The following is a 19982-nucleotide window of genomic DNA, read 5'->3' as shown; positions in this document are numbered from 1 at the left end:
AACAGGTTTACACAATGGGCCCCATCAAACGTGTGCCACAAAAAAAAAGTGAAATATGCTTACTGCTGGGTGGTACATGCTAATGCTTTCAATTTGTACGGTCGCGGTGGTGCCAACATGACTCATCTCAGTAACATGGACGAATACGATCGGTGTTTACGTATATTTAGTAACCCTATTAAAGTCAGTTGATCATGATATAATCTATCATTTGAAGTCGAGATATTTGGTGGGGATGTGAGAACAGACAAGGAGGCGTTTGGAGTGTTTCCATTAGCACAGCAGGCTCATGAGGATTTTATTGCAGTTTCCAGTGCAAAGAATATGATGTCATCATCATGTGTTGCGCCTCCAATACAAAACCCCAGTCCTGGTTCGACAGCTGAGTTTGAAATTAACAAGCTGTGTTCCTAAGATAAACTCAATGGAATAAAATAAGACATCTGTATTCTTTTTCATTTTATTAATACATGGATGCTGTTAAAAACAGACTTGCTTTTTGCTCGACAGGTTCAACATGTGTAATTTCCCTTTTCTCATAAGGCAGGGGTGGGAATCATTTTACCCATCACATTTTTTTTTTTGAAGTCATATGGGGGCCGTACAAAATGTATGACAATACACGATGCGAGAATGGTTATGATTAGAAATGTATTCTTGTTTCTTTTTGGATCAAATGGCCTGATCAAATGCCCCAGTCGGCCATCTCTGGCTCTGAGTCCGTAGATTCCCCGCCACTGTCATAATAATAAAAGAAACTCTCAAGATCTCTATACAAGATAAATAACTTAAAATGAAAATCCATGAAAAGAAGATTGCTATGAGCTATTCTTTTGTGGAATAGCACCATTTTTTATCATCGCAATAATGACAAAGATGTACTTTGTCTGTCAAATATATATTTTAAATGCCGTAAATGCTGCATTCATTCTGAGAAGATGCTGGCAAGCATTATCTCTCAAAATCAAACTGAGATGAGCGATCCCCGAGAAAAACAGTTTTCGATTATAAATGTGTCTCGCATCTGAAGCACACATTCATATTTGTTTTGAGCATTTAGAACTTTGGACAAGTCGAGCATCATGTTTGAGCATTTGCATTGTTAAATTTGTCAGTTACCGAGTTAGAAACTGTGCTAAATGTCGTTAATCCTGCAAGAGGCAAGATTCCAAATAGAAGCAGATTGATTCGTATGCGAATCACCGAGAAAGAACCACTGTGTTGCACATCATAAAATCTGAAATATTGTAACTTGAGCACCATTTTGAAACGAGTTTTAGTCATATCATTAAGACAAGGCACATATAGTAAATGGCTGGATGTGTATTAACAAAAATCTTGAACAGACTGATACAAAAGACTGAAAGTGATTGTATAGAAGTCTTCAAATTCAACAGTATCTCAACAAAGCTTTGCAGTTCCTTTGGGCATGAGGGACACATCGAATTAAGTCAGTAACAGAGGTGCCGTGTGCATGTTCTTTACCTCATTATATAACATGCAGGTATGTCGTCTTGGTGTCCACCCCTATAACATTTTTGGCTATGCACCTGTAAAATCCTGTGTCCCGACTCGACGGTTTCTGTATCACCAGAGAACCTCGAGGACTGAGATAACGGTTACCATAGATACGAGCCTGGCCCAACACCCTCAGCTGTGTCATGTCTGGTGTTTCCCAGGTAACCATCGCCCGGGGAGTTGCTATGGTGAGGCAGGGCAGCTCCACTGCGACACCGGGACGTGTGTAGGTCACAGGTGAGGGTCCTGTCGTGATGCGAGGGGGGTAGGCTATGATGATGACGGGAACTGTGACAACTGAAACCGAAGAAGTATCGGGACTGGTAGACCTGCAGGTATAAGTGCCCCGGTCGAACACAGATGTCTGATGGATCACCAGGGTACCATCCTCTTGGACTAAGTACCGGCCAGACTCCCCACTGTCACCCCTGGACACGACCTTTCCGCTGGGAAAAGTCCAGGAAAGGGAGCCCAGGGTTTCTTTGGGTGCTTGAGAAGAAGAGCAGGGTAGGCGAAGCATCTCTCCATTTGTAATGCTCATCAGAGAAGCCGTTTGAGGTCTCACGACTGGTGCAGAGATGGGAGAGGGTGAAGGAGGACCTACTGGATCAGCGGATTCAAACAAGGATGGCCCGAGTTGCAGTGGTTTTGGAGAGACAGGAATCGGCGGACGAGCCACCTCAGGCACTAGCCGCCCCGATTGAGAGGCTTCTTTTGCGGCGCTTGAGCGAGATGGCACAGACGAAAGTGGACGGGACACTTCCTGCGGCTCTGAGACCTCTAGCTCGACCTGAATCCTTGTGTCTCCTTTGTCGCCACTCACAACGCACACCAAAGTACCACTGTCGCTCACCCGTGCACCCCGCAGCTCCAGGGAGCCGTTTCGGTGCACAGTGAGCCGGCTGCCATAGTAAGGGGCCGGGAGCATACCATTACCAGGCAAATACCAGTTTAAGGGAGGGGCTCCATGAGACGGACACGGCAAAAGAATAGTTTGGCCTTTCATTATACGCTGCTTCCCAGTTGTTACCACACCCACAAGTTTGTTAGTGGTGCTACCACTGTTCCTGCTTTTGTCATTAGTCACTCCAGAGTTGCCTCTGACCCAACTTGGTCGACCATCGTTAGCGGTTTTCGCTGCGACTTCGTTGCTTCTTGCCCTGGGATTGCTTGCATCACTTGCTTCTCTAACTGAGCTGTGACCGTTTATCGTGATACTATTCAAAGTTCCATGTGCGTTTCTATTCACGATTCCACTGTTACTTACTTTTGGGCCCATATTTCCACCCCTGTTCACACCGATGCTGACAACTTGACCAAGCTGGGTTGTAATTCCACTCGTAGGCCTTTTGAATCCATTTTCAGTGTCACTCCTGGGGGCTGGACTAAGACTATTAGTTGGTTTGTTCATTCCAATGATTGTCCGACCACTATAGCCATTGTTTCCATTATTAGGAACGTCCACTTCAAGGCCTACTACCATGCTTCGTTCCCCAGCTGAATTCCTTGCTCGGCATGTATAGTTTCCCGCGTCAATCTTCTGAGCATGACGCACATCCAGAGTTCCGGGAGAAGTCACTGCAACTCGGTCAGAGTAAACACCAGACCTGGGTGGGATGACACGATGTGCTGGGGAGAACCAAGTCACTGTTGGTGGGGGATCCCCAGTGGCCTGGCAACGAATGACCGCTGAAGACCCCTGACGTACTTTAATAACTTGGTAACTTTTGTCATCATTGAAGGTCGGTGGAGAAGTCATCATAACCTTGACATGAACCTGACGGGAAATATTTTGAAAGAACAAAGCTTTCATGAGAAATCTAAAAAAAAAAAACGACTGAAATTTTGGAAGGTTTGTTTGAATGTTTTTTTTTAAATCTAATTTCAACTTTACCTTCATGGTATCTTGACCTCCTTGATTCTCAGCATAACAGGTGTACTCGCCTTCTTCTCCCCTCCCCACAGCCGGAACAAGCAACGTTCCATTATTAAAAACGATAAGCCTGCGTCCCCGGCCTGCTCTTTCTTCCCCTTGCAACACACTGTTTACCATGGTTCCATCTGGTAGACTCCAGCTGACTGCCGGGTCTGGTAATCCCGATGCTAAACAGTCCACCTGCAACGAGCAAAAAAAAAAGAAGTATTTTTTTAAAAGTGTACTAAAATGGAATCACTTCTTTGTAGAAGGTAATCAATTCCGTCGACGGTGTTTCAATGATTTTTGAAACACCGTCACTTGCCTCACCGTCAATTCAACAATTCAATGCACATACAACATGTAAACATAATTAATAATGAAGGGAAACAAGTTGCTGCCATAATGTGGTGTCATCTCTCTTGCATGTCACCTGCTCTTTATCTTGCATGTCACCTGCTCTTTTCCAGTAAGCTGTTAAATACCTGTTAAATATTCATTGTCATCCACGGAGGCTGACTGGTGAAACAGTGCAATTTACTGCATGGCTGGGAAACCCAGCAGTACCAAATGAAATGGTCAAAATGATTTTGTAGTAGAAAATAAACATTTCACAGAACCAGCCTGGCAATCACCCCCCCCCCCCCCCCCAGACACACACACTTCTGACTTTGACCCAAAATATCTCGAGCATCTTAAATCTGATACAACTATAATTGAATAAAGTTCTTGTTTCGCAGTACATGGAAGTTTGAGGATTGGTTTAAGATTATACTGATTAGATTACTGACGTCAGTCAGCTGGGACATTTTATGTCACAAAATCTAATCACTGGATTTCTTGCTTTGACACTGACAAATAATCCCTCAAAACTTGTGGAAGGTAATTTGAGCGTAGACTTGTTCTTGTGTAGTCCGATACAGTCTGATTCAATGCTTAACATGATTAAATGTTAAGGTACCTTCAGTGCTTTTCCAAATGACACCATCCGATTCAAAGGTTGTTTGTGCTCAATCCTCGCAGGCTTGATAAGCACTGACAAACGCAGGAGGCGATAATCATCAGCGACTTTGTTGCGTGCAATGCAAAGGTAGTCTCCGACGTCCCGCTCCGTCACTGACAGGATGGACAGCGTGCCATTTTGGTGCACCGTCAGACGTCGGTCGAAACTTCAGTTTGAACAAATGTGAAAAACAAATTCAGTGGGCCACATAATAAAGATGCAATATGATTACAATTATCATGTCATACCCAGCCCCTGCCCTCATACCTGAAATTCATATCCACCAGTTTTCTGCTCGGAGTCCTCCAAATGATAATGGGAGTTGGGTTACCCATTACAGAGCAGTGGAGCTGGAGATTCTCTCCATAGGAAACAGCAGTGACCGGGGGCGAGGTTGAGACAATTCGGGCTTTGCTGAATGGAGAGACTGGCAAAGAGTGTAAAATCACTGAGGCTTTGCCTTTGTCAGATGTGTGTGAGGTGAGCGTGGTGTTATGTGTGCCCGTGGATGGTTTTGTCAATTTATTCAGCTGTGAGGGAGAGATGATGACTGTTCTATTGATTTTAGAGCCCGAGTCAGCAAAAGTGGACTGATGAGGGTAAATTGGGGATTTGGGATTGAGCGGGGTCAATCTGGCAGAGTCAAGCGGGTTTGACTGGAAGCCAGGATGGGATGAAGGTTTGTTTTTCAGAACAGGGGTTGAAAGTGGCATATTTTTTGCATCCCGTATCACTTCTGCTTGTTGTGCCTCCTCTTTAATTTCCACTCTCACAGTCCTCTTATCAGTTCCAACGGCATTAAAAGAGGTGCACTCATAACTCCCAGCATCCTTAGGCACTATCTTTCGAATATGTAGGGTCCCGTTTGGCAACACAAAAAGGTTGCCATGGAGAAACTGGGATGGACGAACTAGCGCCCCGTCTGGCGTACGCCACCGCAAAGTTGGTGGTGGGGCCCCTTTGGCAGTGCAGTGAGCATAAAGAGGTCCTCCAGGAGCCAAAAGCAGGTTTTCCTCTCTGGGTTGCTGTATCACCGGGGGCAGCGAGGACATGTGTAAGCGCACCGAAGCACTGGCGGCACCGGCGGAGTTGGCGGCCACGCAGCGATATGCCCCGCGATCACTTGGTAATGTTGATGAAATACGGAGGGTTCCATTTGGGTACATGCTGATTCGATTGCCAGAATTAGCCATGGGGGTCAGGACAGAACGGTCTGGAAGAACCCAAGAGAGCAGAGGTGTGGGAACACCGCTGGCCTGACACTCCAGGTGGACTTCCCCGCCCTGATGGATCGTGACTTCTCGATAGCTAGCTAGCTGCATTCGAGGTGGGCGTGTCCACACTTCCAGGGTGGTTAGCAGCCTTATCACATAAAAACAAACAAAAAAAAATCAGTGTGGAAAACATATTCACAGTCTTCATCAAATGCATGTTGCATTGACATTCATAATTTGAGTGGCTTCACCTGTCACGACCCAGGAAGCTGTGCGCGCTGCAAATGTATGTGCCTCGGTCTTGTAGCTGTACATTTAGGATAACAAGGGTGCCATTTGACAGAACCTCAAAACGTTGAGTTCTGGAATGAACAGACATCACCGCTCCTGAGACACAGACACGCAGACAAAGCATCAGAAATGGGCAACAGTTGGCAGAAAAAACGAGCATCAGTCAATTGGGCAACGATATTGCAATGAAAACTGTGCATGTCTTACACCACCATTTTTTTTTAAGCAATGGACATATCAAATGAGTGTCACTCAGTAGCAGACAAAACTAAAAGGTAATTGTGGACTGTATTTCTGAATTATATGTTTTTCTGCTCCATGGAGGTTGAAAAAAACAACAGCATCATTTGCACAGCTGTCATTCGGGACTCCAGCACAAATGATACACTCAGAATCTCTGTACGCATGTGTTATGTCCAAAATGTTGTTTTCATTATAGTTGCTTGTTACTGTAATAATCGTTTGGCTCAAACTACCGGAGACAAATTCTTTCTTTGTGTGCATGCCTGGCCAATAAAGATGATTCTGATAACGCTGTACTATATTCGGTCTTCCTATTAAACCGTTTTACTTTTTTCATAAAGGCGGCCAAGAAGAGAGCATTAAAAACCAGATAGCGGTTGCATAAGAACTTTGCAGTTGTCCTATTCATGTATGTCATGGGCACAAGATCAACTATTGTCAATTTGCCATTTGGTTGCAGCATGTTAATTAAATGTGTGACTGCAGAAAGTCATTTTTTTTTTTTTTCCTGTTGCAGTGACAAAACCTGCCCCTGTGTACATGACCTTTAAATTACTTTTTGTTTCCGGGAATGGAAAGCATACTGTGGGTTTGTCTGTTCCGAGGAGGTCCACACTGTATTTGCTGAGGTTATAAATTAGATCCAACAAGTCTGCAGAGAGATGTTTGACATGAATGTAATATGCAGATAAGACTAGCCTCATTTCCATATAAATTCATTGTGTTTTGTCGATATCTGTATGCTCTGCCAAATGTGTGCATATCTGTTACACCGCATGTACCTGTGGCGACCTTGGTCCATGTGATGGAGGGCTTCGGCTCTCCTTGAGCCTCACAAGTCAGCCTGGCCACGTTTCCTGCTGGGAATGACACCGTTCTGAAATGTGGGTCTGCAATCCTTGGTCTGGATCTTAATGCTGGAGACTGCAGGGATTGTTTTATCAAATAAAAGAGTGGGGGAAAAAAAGTGTTAGCAGTGCCTCGGGCATCTGAAGGCAAAACCGACTCCTACATAAAAACAAACAAAGAAGATAGATTACAAAACTCTGTCAAAATGACAAGCACTAAGCCAAGTTTAGTAAACTTCAGTAAAATCTAGATATTTCACCAACAGTTATTTCGATTGATAGTTCATCAGCGATGGGCTCATCGCATTGGATTGCACAGCTTTGTAAATGAATTAATGTCTGATTGCTATAAATCCAGCGGGATTAGACGCCCAAACACATAATGCTGTTGTAATAGAGCATGTGTTTTTCATCTCTGCTTTCGAAATGACTGGCGGAGCTCAGAAAAATCCATAAAATTGGAGAAATGCCATAAACATCCCTTAGGTTTAACAACGGGCCATGTGATCACAGATTAGACTATTTCCAGCTCTCTTTTGCTAAGCTTTTTTTGCTCCGGGGCTTGCACATTTAGGTGAGCGTGAATGCAAATAACAGCTTTATGGGAATGCACCAACACTTGAAATTACATTTTAAAAATACCCTGGGATATCAAACTTGTTAAATGACTGAAAGTGAAGCCCTAAAAAAGTTTGGAAATACATTAGCACTCAAGTAAGTGAGTAAATTATGGAGTGATCTAAGATTTGTTCTTTGTCTACTTGTCAGGCATGTCGTCTTAAAAATGCGTTTGGGTTAAAGACTTTTTGTCATCTATTAATACTCACCCTTGGGGTGGCAGGAAGTGGAGATGGAGACCACTGTGGCTTGCTGCTGTGTGAATCAGGAATGAAATTAGCTCCAGGGTTTCTCCAGTCAGTTGGGGGTTGACTCTGGTGTGGCGCACCAGACACAGGCCTCCCTTTGGGGCTGACCTGGCCCATGTTTGGCCTTTCTCCGGGTGACGCAGCAGTGCTTGATGCTGCTGCTGCTGTTGTTGTTATGGTAGTAGATGTAGAAGATGCACGCGGTGTAGTGTCAGTCGTAGTAATTTTGGCTGGAGTGGCACTTTTTGTGTATGTAGTAGTGTGAGATTCTAAAGTAGAAAGCGCAGGGATAGTAGTTGAGGGAATATCTTTGGATCCATCTGCATTGTCCGTCCTAAAGAAACTAGTAGTACTCTCAGTAATTTGATACATGGGGGCATTTGTGGGAGGTAAAGTCAATGGAATTGGGTTTGCAGTCAAAGGCCTGAATGTAGTCGATGTAAGTGTGTCGTCAAAAGCTGCAACAGATATGTCACCAGTAGAGGCAGTGACAGGATGATTTGGAAGACTGATTGAAGGGGTTGTTGTCAAGGAAACAGTGGAGAGGGTGGCCAGGAGAGGGGTAGAGAATTGAGATTCATTCACGTCCACCAAATTATTTTCCAGCCCTTCACCCTTTTCGCCTGAGGGCCCATCATCATTAGGGCTCAAGGTTGTTTGTGTGTTTGTGTTGCCGTCATAGGAATCTGTGGTCGCTGGCGTTTGTGATTTAAAGACAGTCGACTTGGCACTGTCTGGTTTGTTGCCTGCATGAGTCATCACATCTGTATTTGTCTCCATGTCGTAAGGGGCTAATAAAGTGGGGGAGGAAGAAGTTAGTTCAGGGAGGTCAGATGTTGAAATGGAGATATCGAAAGTGGTAGGAACAGAAGGAGATGGAAGATTTCCAATCTCGACATTTGGTGTTGAAAAAAGTGTTTTGATATTTCCAATATTTTCATGTATCGTTGGTGGAGATGTGGTTGTTGTCACCATTTGAGTGATTCCGGTGTCAAGCGTCATGGTTTTTGGCAGGTTGACAGGATCAGCTAGAGGCCGGCGTGGTGTCAAAGGGCGCCCCCTTGTCCTGCTGTTGACTCGTCTCCGCTGTCCAATCCTTCTGCTTGAGTTCAAAGAGCTTTGTGGCCGTGTATGTGGGACTAAATTGGGGATTCGTCCTTTCTGTGGTTTTGAAGGTCTAACTCTTGAAAAGGTGGGCTTTGCTTCCTGCTCCTCTGTACTAGCTGCATCTGGGCCAATTTCCTTAGTTCTGAATGTTGGCTTTGAGCTGGCGAGTTCTGTCTGTGTTGTTGTTTGGGTTGGTGTCACATTCTCAGTCTCGCTCTCATGTGTCTGTGTTTCTGAGGACTCTTCACTCTCAGTCCCTGTTTTTGACTCAGTTTTTGCTTGCATTGTGACTGCTATTGTGTGAGTGGGGTAAATAGGCTGTAGACTTTCCTCTCGCAGAACAGCATCATCAACGGATGAGCCCTCCATTTCTGATCCATCCGCTCCTTCGGCGCCTGTGTTCCCACCATCCCCATGTCTTTCTCTGTCGTCATCTCTTCTCTGTGAATTTTCTGTGGGCTTTTCTGTTATGACGTTCTCGCTATTATTTGCGGTTGTCGTCTTTTGGCGTATCTTTGCCAGTAGGTCCGCCCATTTTAGTGGGTCAATTTTTTGTTTGTTTGTGGAGTAACGATTTCTTCTCTGCTCAGATGATAGAGGCCTTCCTCCTCTCCTCAAAGGACCTTCTCTCAAAGGCCCCCGTCTTAGGGGTTTTTTGGCTTGATTTTTTCTATTTGGAGAATGCTGAAGATGAATGTGATCTTTCCTGTGGACTGTATTGGTTCTCTCTTCTTCTACTTCATCACCCGATCCTTCTTCTATTTGACGTAGTAACGGTGCTCGTATCTTTGTTGATCGCCCAGAGGCTGATTGTGGCCCCCCTTGAGCGTCTCCAAATGACAGTGTCTTCCTTCGGTTTATTTCAAGGTTCATGGACACCGAGGCACTACCATACTGGTTGACAGCGACACATCGATAATGACCAGCATCTCTCAGTGAGGGGTTAGGAAGAAAGAGACTCCCATTTGATTGCATAATAAATCCACCTAATACAACTGATCCCTTCTTAACTATATTCCCATCTGGTAACATCCAAAATGTGTGTGGTTCTGGTGAACCAGAAGCCTTGCAGGACAGGCCGACAGGCTGTCCTATACCCCCTGTGACAGAAGGTGCGACTTGCTCACCTGTTGGTGGGGCAGAGGACCTCTCTACTGCCAGACGCAGCGCTAGGACATCTGAATACGTGCTAATTTGCGCTACACAGTAGTAAAGCCCTGCATTTGAGAGCTCAACATTCTGTAACAGTAGCCCAGAGTCCGAGACCTGAATTCTACCATCTTGACTACTGGATGGGGAGTTAAGTTTGGATCCATCTGGCAGAATCCACTGCACTTTGGGATGACTAGAACTTAGAAGAGGGCAGGAGAGCTCCAACCTAGTGCCTGCGGCTGCTGTTATTGTTGTGGTGGTGTGGTTAGTTAAAATGAGTACCCATGGGTGAGAAACAGTGGTAGATGTTGCAGGCTCTGTCGTGCGGTCAGGATGAGCAGAAACTCTTGTTGAATATATGAGGCTGACTGTGTCTCTGCTGGACTGTGCTCTGTTAAGTTGAATACCAATAGCTGGCTGCATTAACCAATGTGGTCCTGTTGCGATAGACGCTTTGACTCCCGTATTATAATAGCCCTCTGTCTCTGCCGTCTGCCTGTAGCGGTAGGCCAGCTTTGGATGTTTATTCAGCATGAGTTCCCTTTCAAGGTGCACTGCAGTTTCACTATAGTAAGCCAGAATCCTCCACAGACTGTCATAGCTCTCTCTCTCTACGGGGCATTCTAGAGAGAATGACAGAGCCATGGCAATAGGTGAAGAGGAGGGAAGGGAGAGATCTGGAGCAGGAGATGCATCCTGAGAGTCCGCGGAATGAGTGACGTTGCAGCGCAGTTCAACGCTGTTCCCCTGTTGATCCGACAGGCCGAGTGAAGCGCCGCCTAAAGGCTCTCTGAAAGATTCACTTGATTGGATTTCACCAAGTTCCCTCGCGGAAGACGTCTCCTCTCCCCGCAGGGTAATGACAGGGGAGCTGCAGGTCAGATCATTCTGATCAAGCAAGCCTTGCCCTTGAAGAGCACTTGGTGACTCACATGTTGGACACTGAGGACCCTCGGAACATTTCATTAAATCTGGTTGAAAAAATAGACAAAGAATGATGAGAGAAACTGATCCCTTATCCCATATATGAAAATGTGCACGTCAAAGCTGTCTATGTGCATTGCTAATGCCAAATTTAGCATGCACGTTCCTCTGTACTATTAATTACCCTTCATATCACTTACTAATTAGATACGGTTACTTAATCTTCTCATAAATCGTAAATATGCAAAACCTAATTATTCCATGGCAAGCATTAGCCATTGTTTCAACTGCCTGCACACAATGCTGCCAATATGTATTAGTCATGGGAGGTTAAGTCTGGCATGTCAATGAGAGGCATTTGAAATTCAAGTCTTAAGTGTCTGTGAAAATTCATAAATAGACTGAGAGAGATTCTGTGTATGAGAGGTTAAGGGAGGCATGTGATTTAAAGCAGGTGGGAAGGGAAAATGTCAAAGGTACACAAAAACACAACCAGATGTATTTAAATGTAAATGTAACCCAATTATCAACCATCAAGCCTCATTTAACATTTTAAAGAGTTGCAAGACACATTACAGTCTCATCAGTCAGTCTGAAATGGTGTCATTGATAAATGTTTCATTTATTATGCTAACTCTTACCTTCTTTCTTTACCCTCTCCATTTGTTGAATGAATACGAGAGGACAAAATAAAAGAGACGAACCTGGGTGAACTAAACGCCAAGCGGGGAACCAACTCATCCTGCAGTCACAGCTCCAGGGATTACCCTGAAGCGCCAGTGTTTCCAGCATCGGTGCGGTCTGCACAGTGGCCCTGGGCAGGGTGCTAAAACTGTTGTTGGACAGATCAAGGTGTCTACAGAAAGGAAAGGAAAAGGCTGTCAGCAAAGAAAATGAAATACATTCATGCTGTATCTGAAAATCCTGTACTTATTGGCTAGCCCGAGATCACCAATTTTCACTCAATGAAATCCTTCCTTCCTCCCTTTAATGTTGGCTGAAATGAGGTCTACTGAAGTGTGATCGTTTCCGTGATATGCTGATGTCACTTTGGCGGTATTCATTTGAACATTGAAGGTACAACTATATATCATGTTTGAATTACAGTCCTCGCGACTCGACCTACCGGAGTGTTGAAAAGTAGTATGTGTTCAGTAGAGAAAGTGTGCAGAGAGCGTGGGGATGCAGTTGATGCAGCTTGTTTCCTTGTAGACGGAGCAGACGGAGGCTTGGCAGCTGGAGCAAGGCCCTCGGGTGGATGTATTGGAGGTGGTTATGATCCAAGTACAGACGCAGTAGCGAGGTCAGGCCAGAGAAAGTCTGGGATGAAGGGATCTCCGTCAGCTTGTTGTAGCTCAGCTTCAGTATCTGTAATGGCGGAGATGAAAAATTGAATGCTACATATTCAAAACGGCTGAAGTTAAAAGTAAATGTGATGACGAGAAGAGACTGTAAGACATGCTTGGCAAATATTGGAGTGAGCTGAATGTAGGTGTTACTTTTGGAAGTATATTTCTAAGCATTTGAATCATGGAACTTTTTACATTTAAAGTATGCCTTCTGGTATTCTCTGCTGACTCGTGCTCTTCCAGTCATAGAAGAGTCGACAATATTTCAAGAGGGCGCATAATGATGAAAACCAGGTTGTGGGATTTTTGTAAGGCTTATGATAAATCGGCTCTCTAGGGAGGCTACTTCCACAAGTGCGAAGGATCCGGCTGCTGACAATTCAGGCACACGGAAATATGGATCCTATTATCACAGTATGGCAAATTCAGTACATACCCTCATTTAGCTGAGAGATGAAAGAAACAGCGGCTTGGTGAGTAACTTCATGGCACTCGGGTTCCCTGTTAAAATATCCACTGACTGGTGTGTCACTGTGAGGTTAACAAACAGTCTCATGGAATGGCTGCATTTGATTTCTTCATACAGGTACTTAATGTATTGTAAACTCACGAAATAATTAAACCGAAAAAAAATTGTTAATGAAATAAAATTTTAAAAAACTATAATTACAGCAAAAATTAGGTTTGTTTTGGTCTCTGTCCATTAATCATATTGTTCGTCTATCTGAGCAGTTGACTTCCTGGTTCACGGGGAATGACAAACAGATGTGGTGCCGTCATCATTCTGGGGGGGTGGTCTGGTCCATTGCTACCTCAAACATGACTCAAACGGTAAAAAAATGTAAATAAATGATTGTTATATGCACCTTGTATTCAGATCCGCATTCAAATTTAATTGGTTCTTCCAGTGGAGAAACATGAGTTGTCAGCACCTGGAGTGAGTTAGGATTTACACTGCGGTTGTTGCAGTGTGTGGAAATAGGCCAAACAAGTAACTTGTTTGACAATTTGTTATTTCTGTTTGGTAGATCACACAACACCTTTACATGCACGCAATTTGGAAATGTCAGTCAGTAACGGGAAAAAAAAACAGACCGCAGCAACTGCCGTGACTGACAGGGACTCTTGATGAGGTCGGCGGTGAGGCAAATGACATTGTGAAATGCCAAAATTAAGATTAGAAATCTTACTACTACTATTCTTTTTTTTTTTAAACTCCTCAAACGACAACAATCACTCACAGTTAATGGCTATATACACACACGTGTCTCAATTAAGTGCCTTTCTTTATTTTCAACCTCATTCCAAGATTGGTAATTGGCAAAGCGAGATTCACATTTTCCCATCCCGGTATACCTGCAGTGATTTCAGGTCTTGAAACAGTGCATCCGGCAGGTGGTGGATGTCATTGCTGTGCAGCATCAAAAGCTCTAACCTCTGTAGCCCAGCCAGCGAACTGTCATGGATCCTGCTGATGCTGTTGAACCTTTATGGGGGTGGGGGGGATTCTTGTCAATTCATTTTATTTCATTCATTCGAGTATAATTTACTTTACAGTGGAACCTCCAGAATCAAACACAATCTTTTCCGGGACATTGGTTGACTTCCATTTTTTTTTCTCATTTCAAACCAAATAGGAACTAAGGCAAAGTGAATTCATTCATTCCATCCCCAAGCTCACCATCAAATGTTTTTGTAATATTGTAGCATTCCTAACTGGCATGTATGTCTAAAAACAAGTTTTCCATTGTATGTATGAAATTAGTGAAGACCTGTGCGAATACATATGTACTGTCTTGCTCATATTGTCCTAAGTACCCCCCCCCCCCCCCCCCACAAAGTTCGAGTTGTGATACTATGGTTATCCCAATTTTGCTCATTGCTATCATTCATACCCTTCTCTGATGGTATCACAAAGAAAAAAAAATTGCAAGCAGTGATTAACAGGATCTCATGCCCATGTTTTCATGACGAATCCTCAAAATGGTCTTCGGACTTAGCCTACCTTAGATGTTGTAGGCAAAACAGCTATGAAATACAGTGTTGCCTATCTGTCTTGCTCAGTGGTTGTCAAATGTTTGACACAAAATAGCTCCTCAAAACAGACTTTGCTCACCAAGTCATACCATCATGACCAACATTTAATTGCAGTAGCAGAGGAGGCTGAAGTGTTCAGAAAAAAAAAACATGGCAAAGTGGTAATTCTTTATAAATAGACAGTATGTAGGCCTAATATTATTGCAAACTGCTGTAAAAGGATGTGTAGTTAACACTAACATAGTTCATACTGAAATTGCTTAACCATAGAAACATAAAATGAATCTTTGGTTGATGGGACGGGGGGGTTGTAATGTACCTTCCCCATCGAAGTCATTCGTCTATAGAGGGCTTGATGTATATTCCAGATCGTAAACTAAACACCAAGGGGAGTTGAGTGGTTCATACGGACATTCCGACCGGGACGTACAGTATATGCTCCTCTGCAGTTGGCTTGACATCTACTGTCAAACTCCACATGTGTGTTGGCGCTGTCAACAAAAGCGCCATCTGACAATTAGCTTGTGTACATGTGAAGGGTGCAAACGTTTTGCCCAGAGGTCGTTACCCCAAGTTGATGCGGCGCGTGTGCGCAGGCAATCCGGCAGGTACGGTGAGCAGGGAGCGGAAAGTACAGTGGACTTCATTGGCCTGGTAGCAGTTGCAGCTTCGAGGGCAAGCCTGGCCACGGGCAACCTCCAGGGCCCACAGTGCCAGCAGCACACCCACACTTGGATACATCTTAGTCTTCAATGTTAGCGCGGGCTGGCAGACTGATAGGTGGGGGGGGGGGGGGGGGGACACCAACAACACAATTTGGTGAGGTAGTTGTTGATTTGTAGAGTTGAATTAACAGTTTTAATCGGAATTGAGCTATAGCCTATTATTATTATTATTATTGCACCTGTCATTAACTACAGACAACTTCCTGTGTGCTTGACTAATTTGTTGTATGTTCTCACAGTACAGGCACATTGTAATGCGATCATACACAGTTCTTTCCAATATTCTGCCTTTACAAAGATAACGGTGCTAACATTTCACTGTGAAAAGTGTATTAATGTAACAGTAGTGTACAGTCTGTTTCTTATTGTAGTTGTAGGTTGCAATAGTGTGCGATGGCAATGCATCACCCTTGTATTAGAAATACTTCCCATTCTTATCCAATTGAAAACTTGTGGTGGGAAAAGTGAGGCCCACTCTGTTCTTTTAACCTGGTCAGTTGAGTATTGTGCCTCCTGTAATATTTCTTTCGTTAAATGAGCACGCCCCCCTCAACTTTATTTATGAAAATATATTCATTTATGCTCATGTATTTATTTTTCATTTCACTCATTACACAAATTGTTGAAATAACCCATCTGTCTTCTTTAACGATGTTGCTTCTTATTACTCTCACTTGAGCTATTAAATAATATACTTGTGGAATATAATTGCATTAATTGCAAGTAATAGAATTAAAAATTAACAATTAGTATTTCATTATTAAAATAAACGTATATACTCAACTTAACTGTATTTATAGAGCACTTTAAAACAACCACCACGATATACAAAGCGCTGTACATGGAGCAAATTTCATACATACAACAATAAATTAATACATACATACATTCATTCATTACCCCCACCCGCCTTAATATTATGGCCAGTTTATAAAAAACAAATGTGGCACTCTAGCACCAAAGTTTGTCCATCCCTGCAGAATTCGTTTCCATTCAATTGGCTTCAGTTTACAAGTTTTGCACTTCACGCTGAAGTCTTGCAATATGTGCGCCAAGAGTAAAAGCTTACCTTACAGTACTTTCGTCGGATGGAGTAGTGACGTGTCCAGCACAGAAGAATTCATTTCCCCGATGAAATGCGTATTTTGTAATCCAACAACCTGCGAGGTCCCCGATTTTTTATTTTTTTTTGGAAAGTGATTACGTGCTTTGGTCCTCCATGTACGCCGTGAATTGAAAGTCCAACCAAAGTTTTTCGCTGTCATAAAAGGGCAAGAAAAACACAATAAAAAGTCTAAATTAGGAACATCCGCAACCGCTTATAAGTAGCATCCAGCCGGCTTCCGTGTGCGTGCGCGTGTCCCGGGATAAACTGGTAACCACTGAATGCGTGTGCGTGCGTGCGTGCGCAGCAGTGTGAATGACAGTGCGTGTGCATGCGTGTATATTGGAGTGCAAGAGAGGAGAACGGGCTAAAGTAAATTTGCAGAGAGGCTCTCAATGGCAAAGGAGGGGCTTGCCTGCACTTCTTTACTGTATCGCGTCAATGGGAGTCCCTCTCCTTTGTTGAAAAAGGCGTGGGAGGGAACGTTATCGCAAGGAATGCCTTTTTTGGCTTCATTTATTTCATTATTTTTACATTCATTCTTTTTACTGAGACATTATGCACCGGGCATTATGCAGTCATTCTCCGAAAAAAAAATATATACAGGTATATACTGGATATAATATATTAGTGATCAAAATAAGATAAGATATCCTTTATTTGCCCCACACTGGGGAAATTTACAATAGTCATAATATTTTGTGCAGGGCTTGAACATTGAATACATGACAATATTAACCATCTGTCAATAGAATGTGCATATACAGTACTGAGAAATATACGTATATTGAAATACAGGGAGCAGGGGGGGGGGGGGGGTGCGGGAAGTGAATGTAGATAAAAATGAATGTAGAACCAAAATACGTAACACATTATGAGAATATATTTTAAAAGGTAAAAAAAAAAGAATTGGGTAATCTGAAGAATAATCTACAGCCGTTTTGGAAATGATTCTCTTAAAAACAGAAAAACAAACGTGATAGCTATTTAAAACTATTCATAATACCCTCCAGTTTGACTGAGGCCTGCAGCACACCGAGCAACAGAATGGCGCTTTGCCATTAATTTTCATGAGTTGATTGTCGGCGACTGATTTTGTTGCGATATGGGTTGCAGGTTGCAGTTTCAAAAATGCCAAGTCGTATCACATGAGCTTTCAAACCCAAATCAAATGTTACTGGGTATGAAGCCTCATTTATTTTTTTGACAAATCACTAATTTGGCATTTGAACCTTTTATATACACTGTAAACAAATATTCACATGAAGAATCCAGCCCAATCCCACTTGACTCATCACCTGCAGAGTCTGCAGACAATATTTTTTAAATTTAACCCTGGAGAACACAAGAACCCTTTTCTTCTTTGGAAAATGATGAATTTTACATTAAATGACTGCTATATGTTCACTGAACACCAAAATCTATGTTTTTTCAAATATTTCATGCTTTAATCCTAATTTAGGATTAGGGCCAAATTTGACCCTTTGGGATTTAAGGGTAGCATTTGAGTAGCAGAATTTATAGGGGCCAAATTTGACCCAGTGGGTTCCCCAGGGTTAATTAAAAGTTGCAACACATTCCCGAAAATAATCACCACATTCCTTTATGCAGAATTTGGGGAATGGAACAAGTGCTTACATTTGAGTTCAACTGGTGAGACAAAAGTCATTACTGGAATGCATTGTTTCTCCATAAGTAGAATTTTAAGTACAGAGTAGTGGGAGGTCCGTATCTCCTAAAAGTTTTATTGTGTGTGTGTGAGATCATTTGATCCCAGATTGTGAGTGAGCGTAGAATGATCCAACCTCCTTGTGAGACACTACAGGGGAGAACAAAAATAGCCTGATGTCGCTCAGCTGTTGTCTCCTGTATAGGCACCGTAACGCCCCCTCTTCCCACTCACTTTGCCAGTGGAGACATTTTACACACGAGGGAATTTTCGTGGTTGAATATTCTACCATTAGTGGTCAAATATTAGAGCAAAACTGTAATTGAGAGGTAAGCCATGCTCGAAAGCAGATGTACGCATAAGGTCAGAGCTGCGCTGTTTTTGTTAAATGTTTTTATTGTGGTTCAAAAAGTGGGAGGCTTGATCATGTCCCGACGAGGGAACATCTGCAAACATCTTTAAACCAAATGTAATGTTGTGCCGTTACCAGATGATTGCTCCCAGATTCAATCTGTTTTTATTTTCAAACTTCTCTCTCCCCTTCTCATGTCCCTCTGCAGGCAAGGTTATCGCATGATGACTTGACAATTCTCATGCTACCCTCCAGCTGTGTGATATACAGTAGACCAATGTTCAGCCTTGGACCCATGATGTACTGGTGCAAGGAGAGCACTCTTCTCACACATTGTAACGTCAGCTGTAAGCTTGCAACATAGTTTTTTTTTTTTTTTTGGCGGTGTGAGGACTGTTTTAGTAGGACTGTGCCCCAGTGCACACAGCAAGGTCCATAATGGCATGGTTGGAAGGACTTGATCCCAACCTAGCCTATCAAACACCTTTGGCATGAACTAAAACTGACATAAGGAGTAATAGCAATGTAGCACTCAGTGTATCCAAAGTGTTTATAGGACATAAGATAGTACAGCCATCCATGTTCTCGTCTTCATGAGTGTTGCGAGTAAAGCCTATCCCATCTGAGTTTGGGCGACACCCTGGCGGGAAACACCCTGGAGTGGTCGCTCGGGCAATCATAGGTCACATGTTGACAAACAAACTTTTACACACACGGTCAAAACAACATTGCCCTACGAGCGTACTGTGCAAAACGTTTTGGTTTGTCTTGATTAGTTACTCTTAGTTTTGCTGAACTTCTCTGCCGTAAATAGGCCAGGTACAGTTAGCACAATGAGACAAAAAAAAACACGATTACATGTGGCCTGAAGAACTTACGTTTTGGTGGATATCTTGATCTAGTTCTGGCTGGATTTGTCCCATGACCTAGCGTAGGATGCTATGAGCGTAGCAGATGATACAGTACAATAATGACCTTGCTCAACTACACAAGTTTTTTCTCGTTCATTCCGGTCGCGCTGTCGGACCACCAGATAAATATCGTTCGGTGTCTTGGGCTGGACGAGATATCAGACACTTAGTCCGTTACCATCCAGACCCTGCTCAGTCGTTGCGTGCTTCCATCAAGATTCAGGCCATCGGCACATGTCCGTCGGGGAGGCAAGACAAGCAGCTGTCAAAGTCATGTCAAAGGTTGCATTATGGACTCATGTGTTGTTTCTATGTTAAGAAAACAAAAAGAATAGAAAGAAAAGGCATGGTGGGTCGACTGCAGTATGGACTGTCTCTTCTCCAAAAAGAATTGGAGGTAATGAATTTGTTTAATGATTGCTAATCAGTGACTAGCCTTGAAGTTGGCAACATATACTTTCCAATATTTCTCCTTTTGCTCAAGTCATATTTTAAACACTGCCATCATTTGATGGTAGTGCACCCAATAAAGCAGAGCGTACTGAACAAAATATAATTAAAACACTGACAAGGGAACACTGGCAAAAACTTACTCCAGAACACAAAGTCCTGATAATGCCAAGAAACCAAAGTAACAAACAAAAGACCATGACAGGACGTAATGTGACAGAACAAACACACAAAAAAAGAAGCTGCTAACCAACAGATGACCAACGTACACAATTTCTCACAGCATTGTGTCGTAGTTCAAAT

General features: G+C 43.2%; 1 protein-coding gene and 1 long non-coding RNA gene across 3 annotated transcripts in view; one reads left to right on the top strand and one right to left on the bottom strand.

Moving 5' to 3' along the window:
* The window catches only part of LOC147198087 (uncharacterized), a 64969-nt gene that overhangs the window by 20076 nt on the left and 24911 nt on the right, over nucleotides 1–19982 (top strand). The gene's annotated exons all lie outside the window — the stretch shown is intronic.
* LOC147198089 (matrix-remodeling-associated protein 5-like) lies at nucleotides 297–15211 on the bottom strand. Its single transcript, XM_086124431.1, has 11 exons — nucleotides 15036–15211; nucleotides 13787–13916; nucleotides 12208–12449; nucleotides 11786–11937; nucleotides 7860–11128; nucleotides 6967–7108; nucleotides 5902–6037; nucleotides 4704–5798; nucleotides 4395–4602; nucleotides 3413–3634; nucleotides 297–3295 (listed from the first exon to the last, which is right to left on the bottom strand). Exons 1-11 carry the CDS (start codon nucleotides 15206–15208, stop codon nucleotides 1490–1492), a joined length of 7575 nt encoding a protein of 2524 aa, XP_085980557.1. The 5' UTR covers nucleotides 15209–15211; the 3' UTR covers nucleotides 297–1489.

The sequence above is a fragment of the Hippocampus guttulatus genome, chromosome 11, assembly GCF_054856545.1.
Source record: "Hippocampus guttulatus isolate MCC_2025c chromosome 11, RoL_Hgut_1.0, whole genome shotgun sequence".
Taxonomy (NCBI): domain Eukaryota; kingdom Metazoa; phylum Chordata; class Actinopteri; order Syngnathiformes; family Syngnathidae; genus Hippocampus; species Hippocampus guttulatus.
This window is presented reverse-complemented; position numbering and strand designations above follow the sequence as displayed.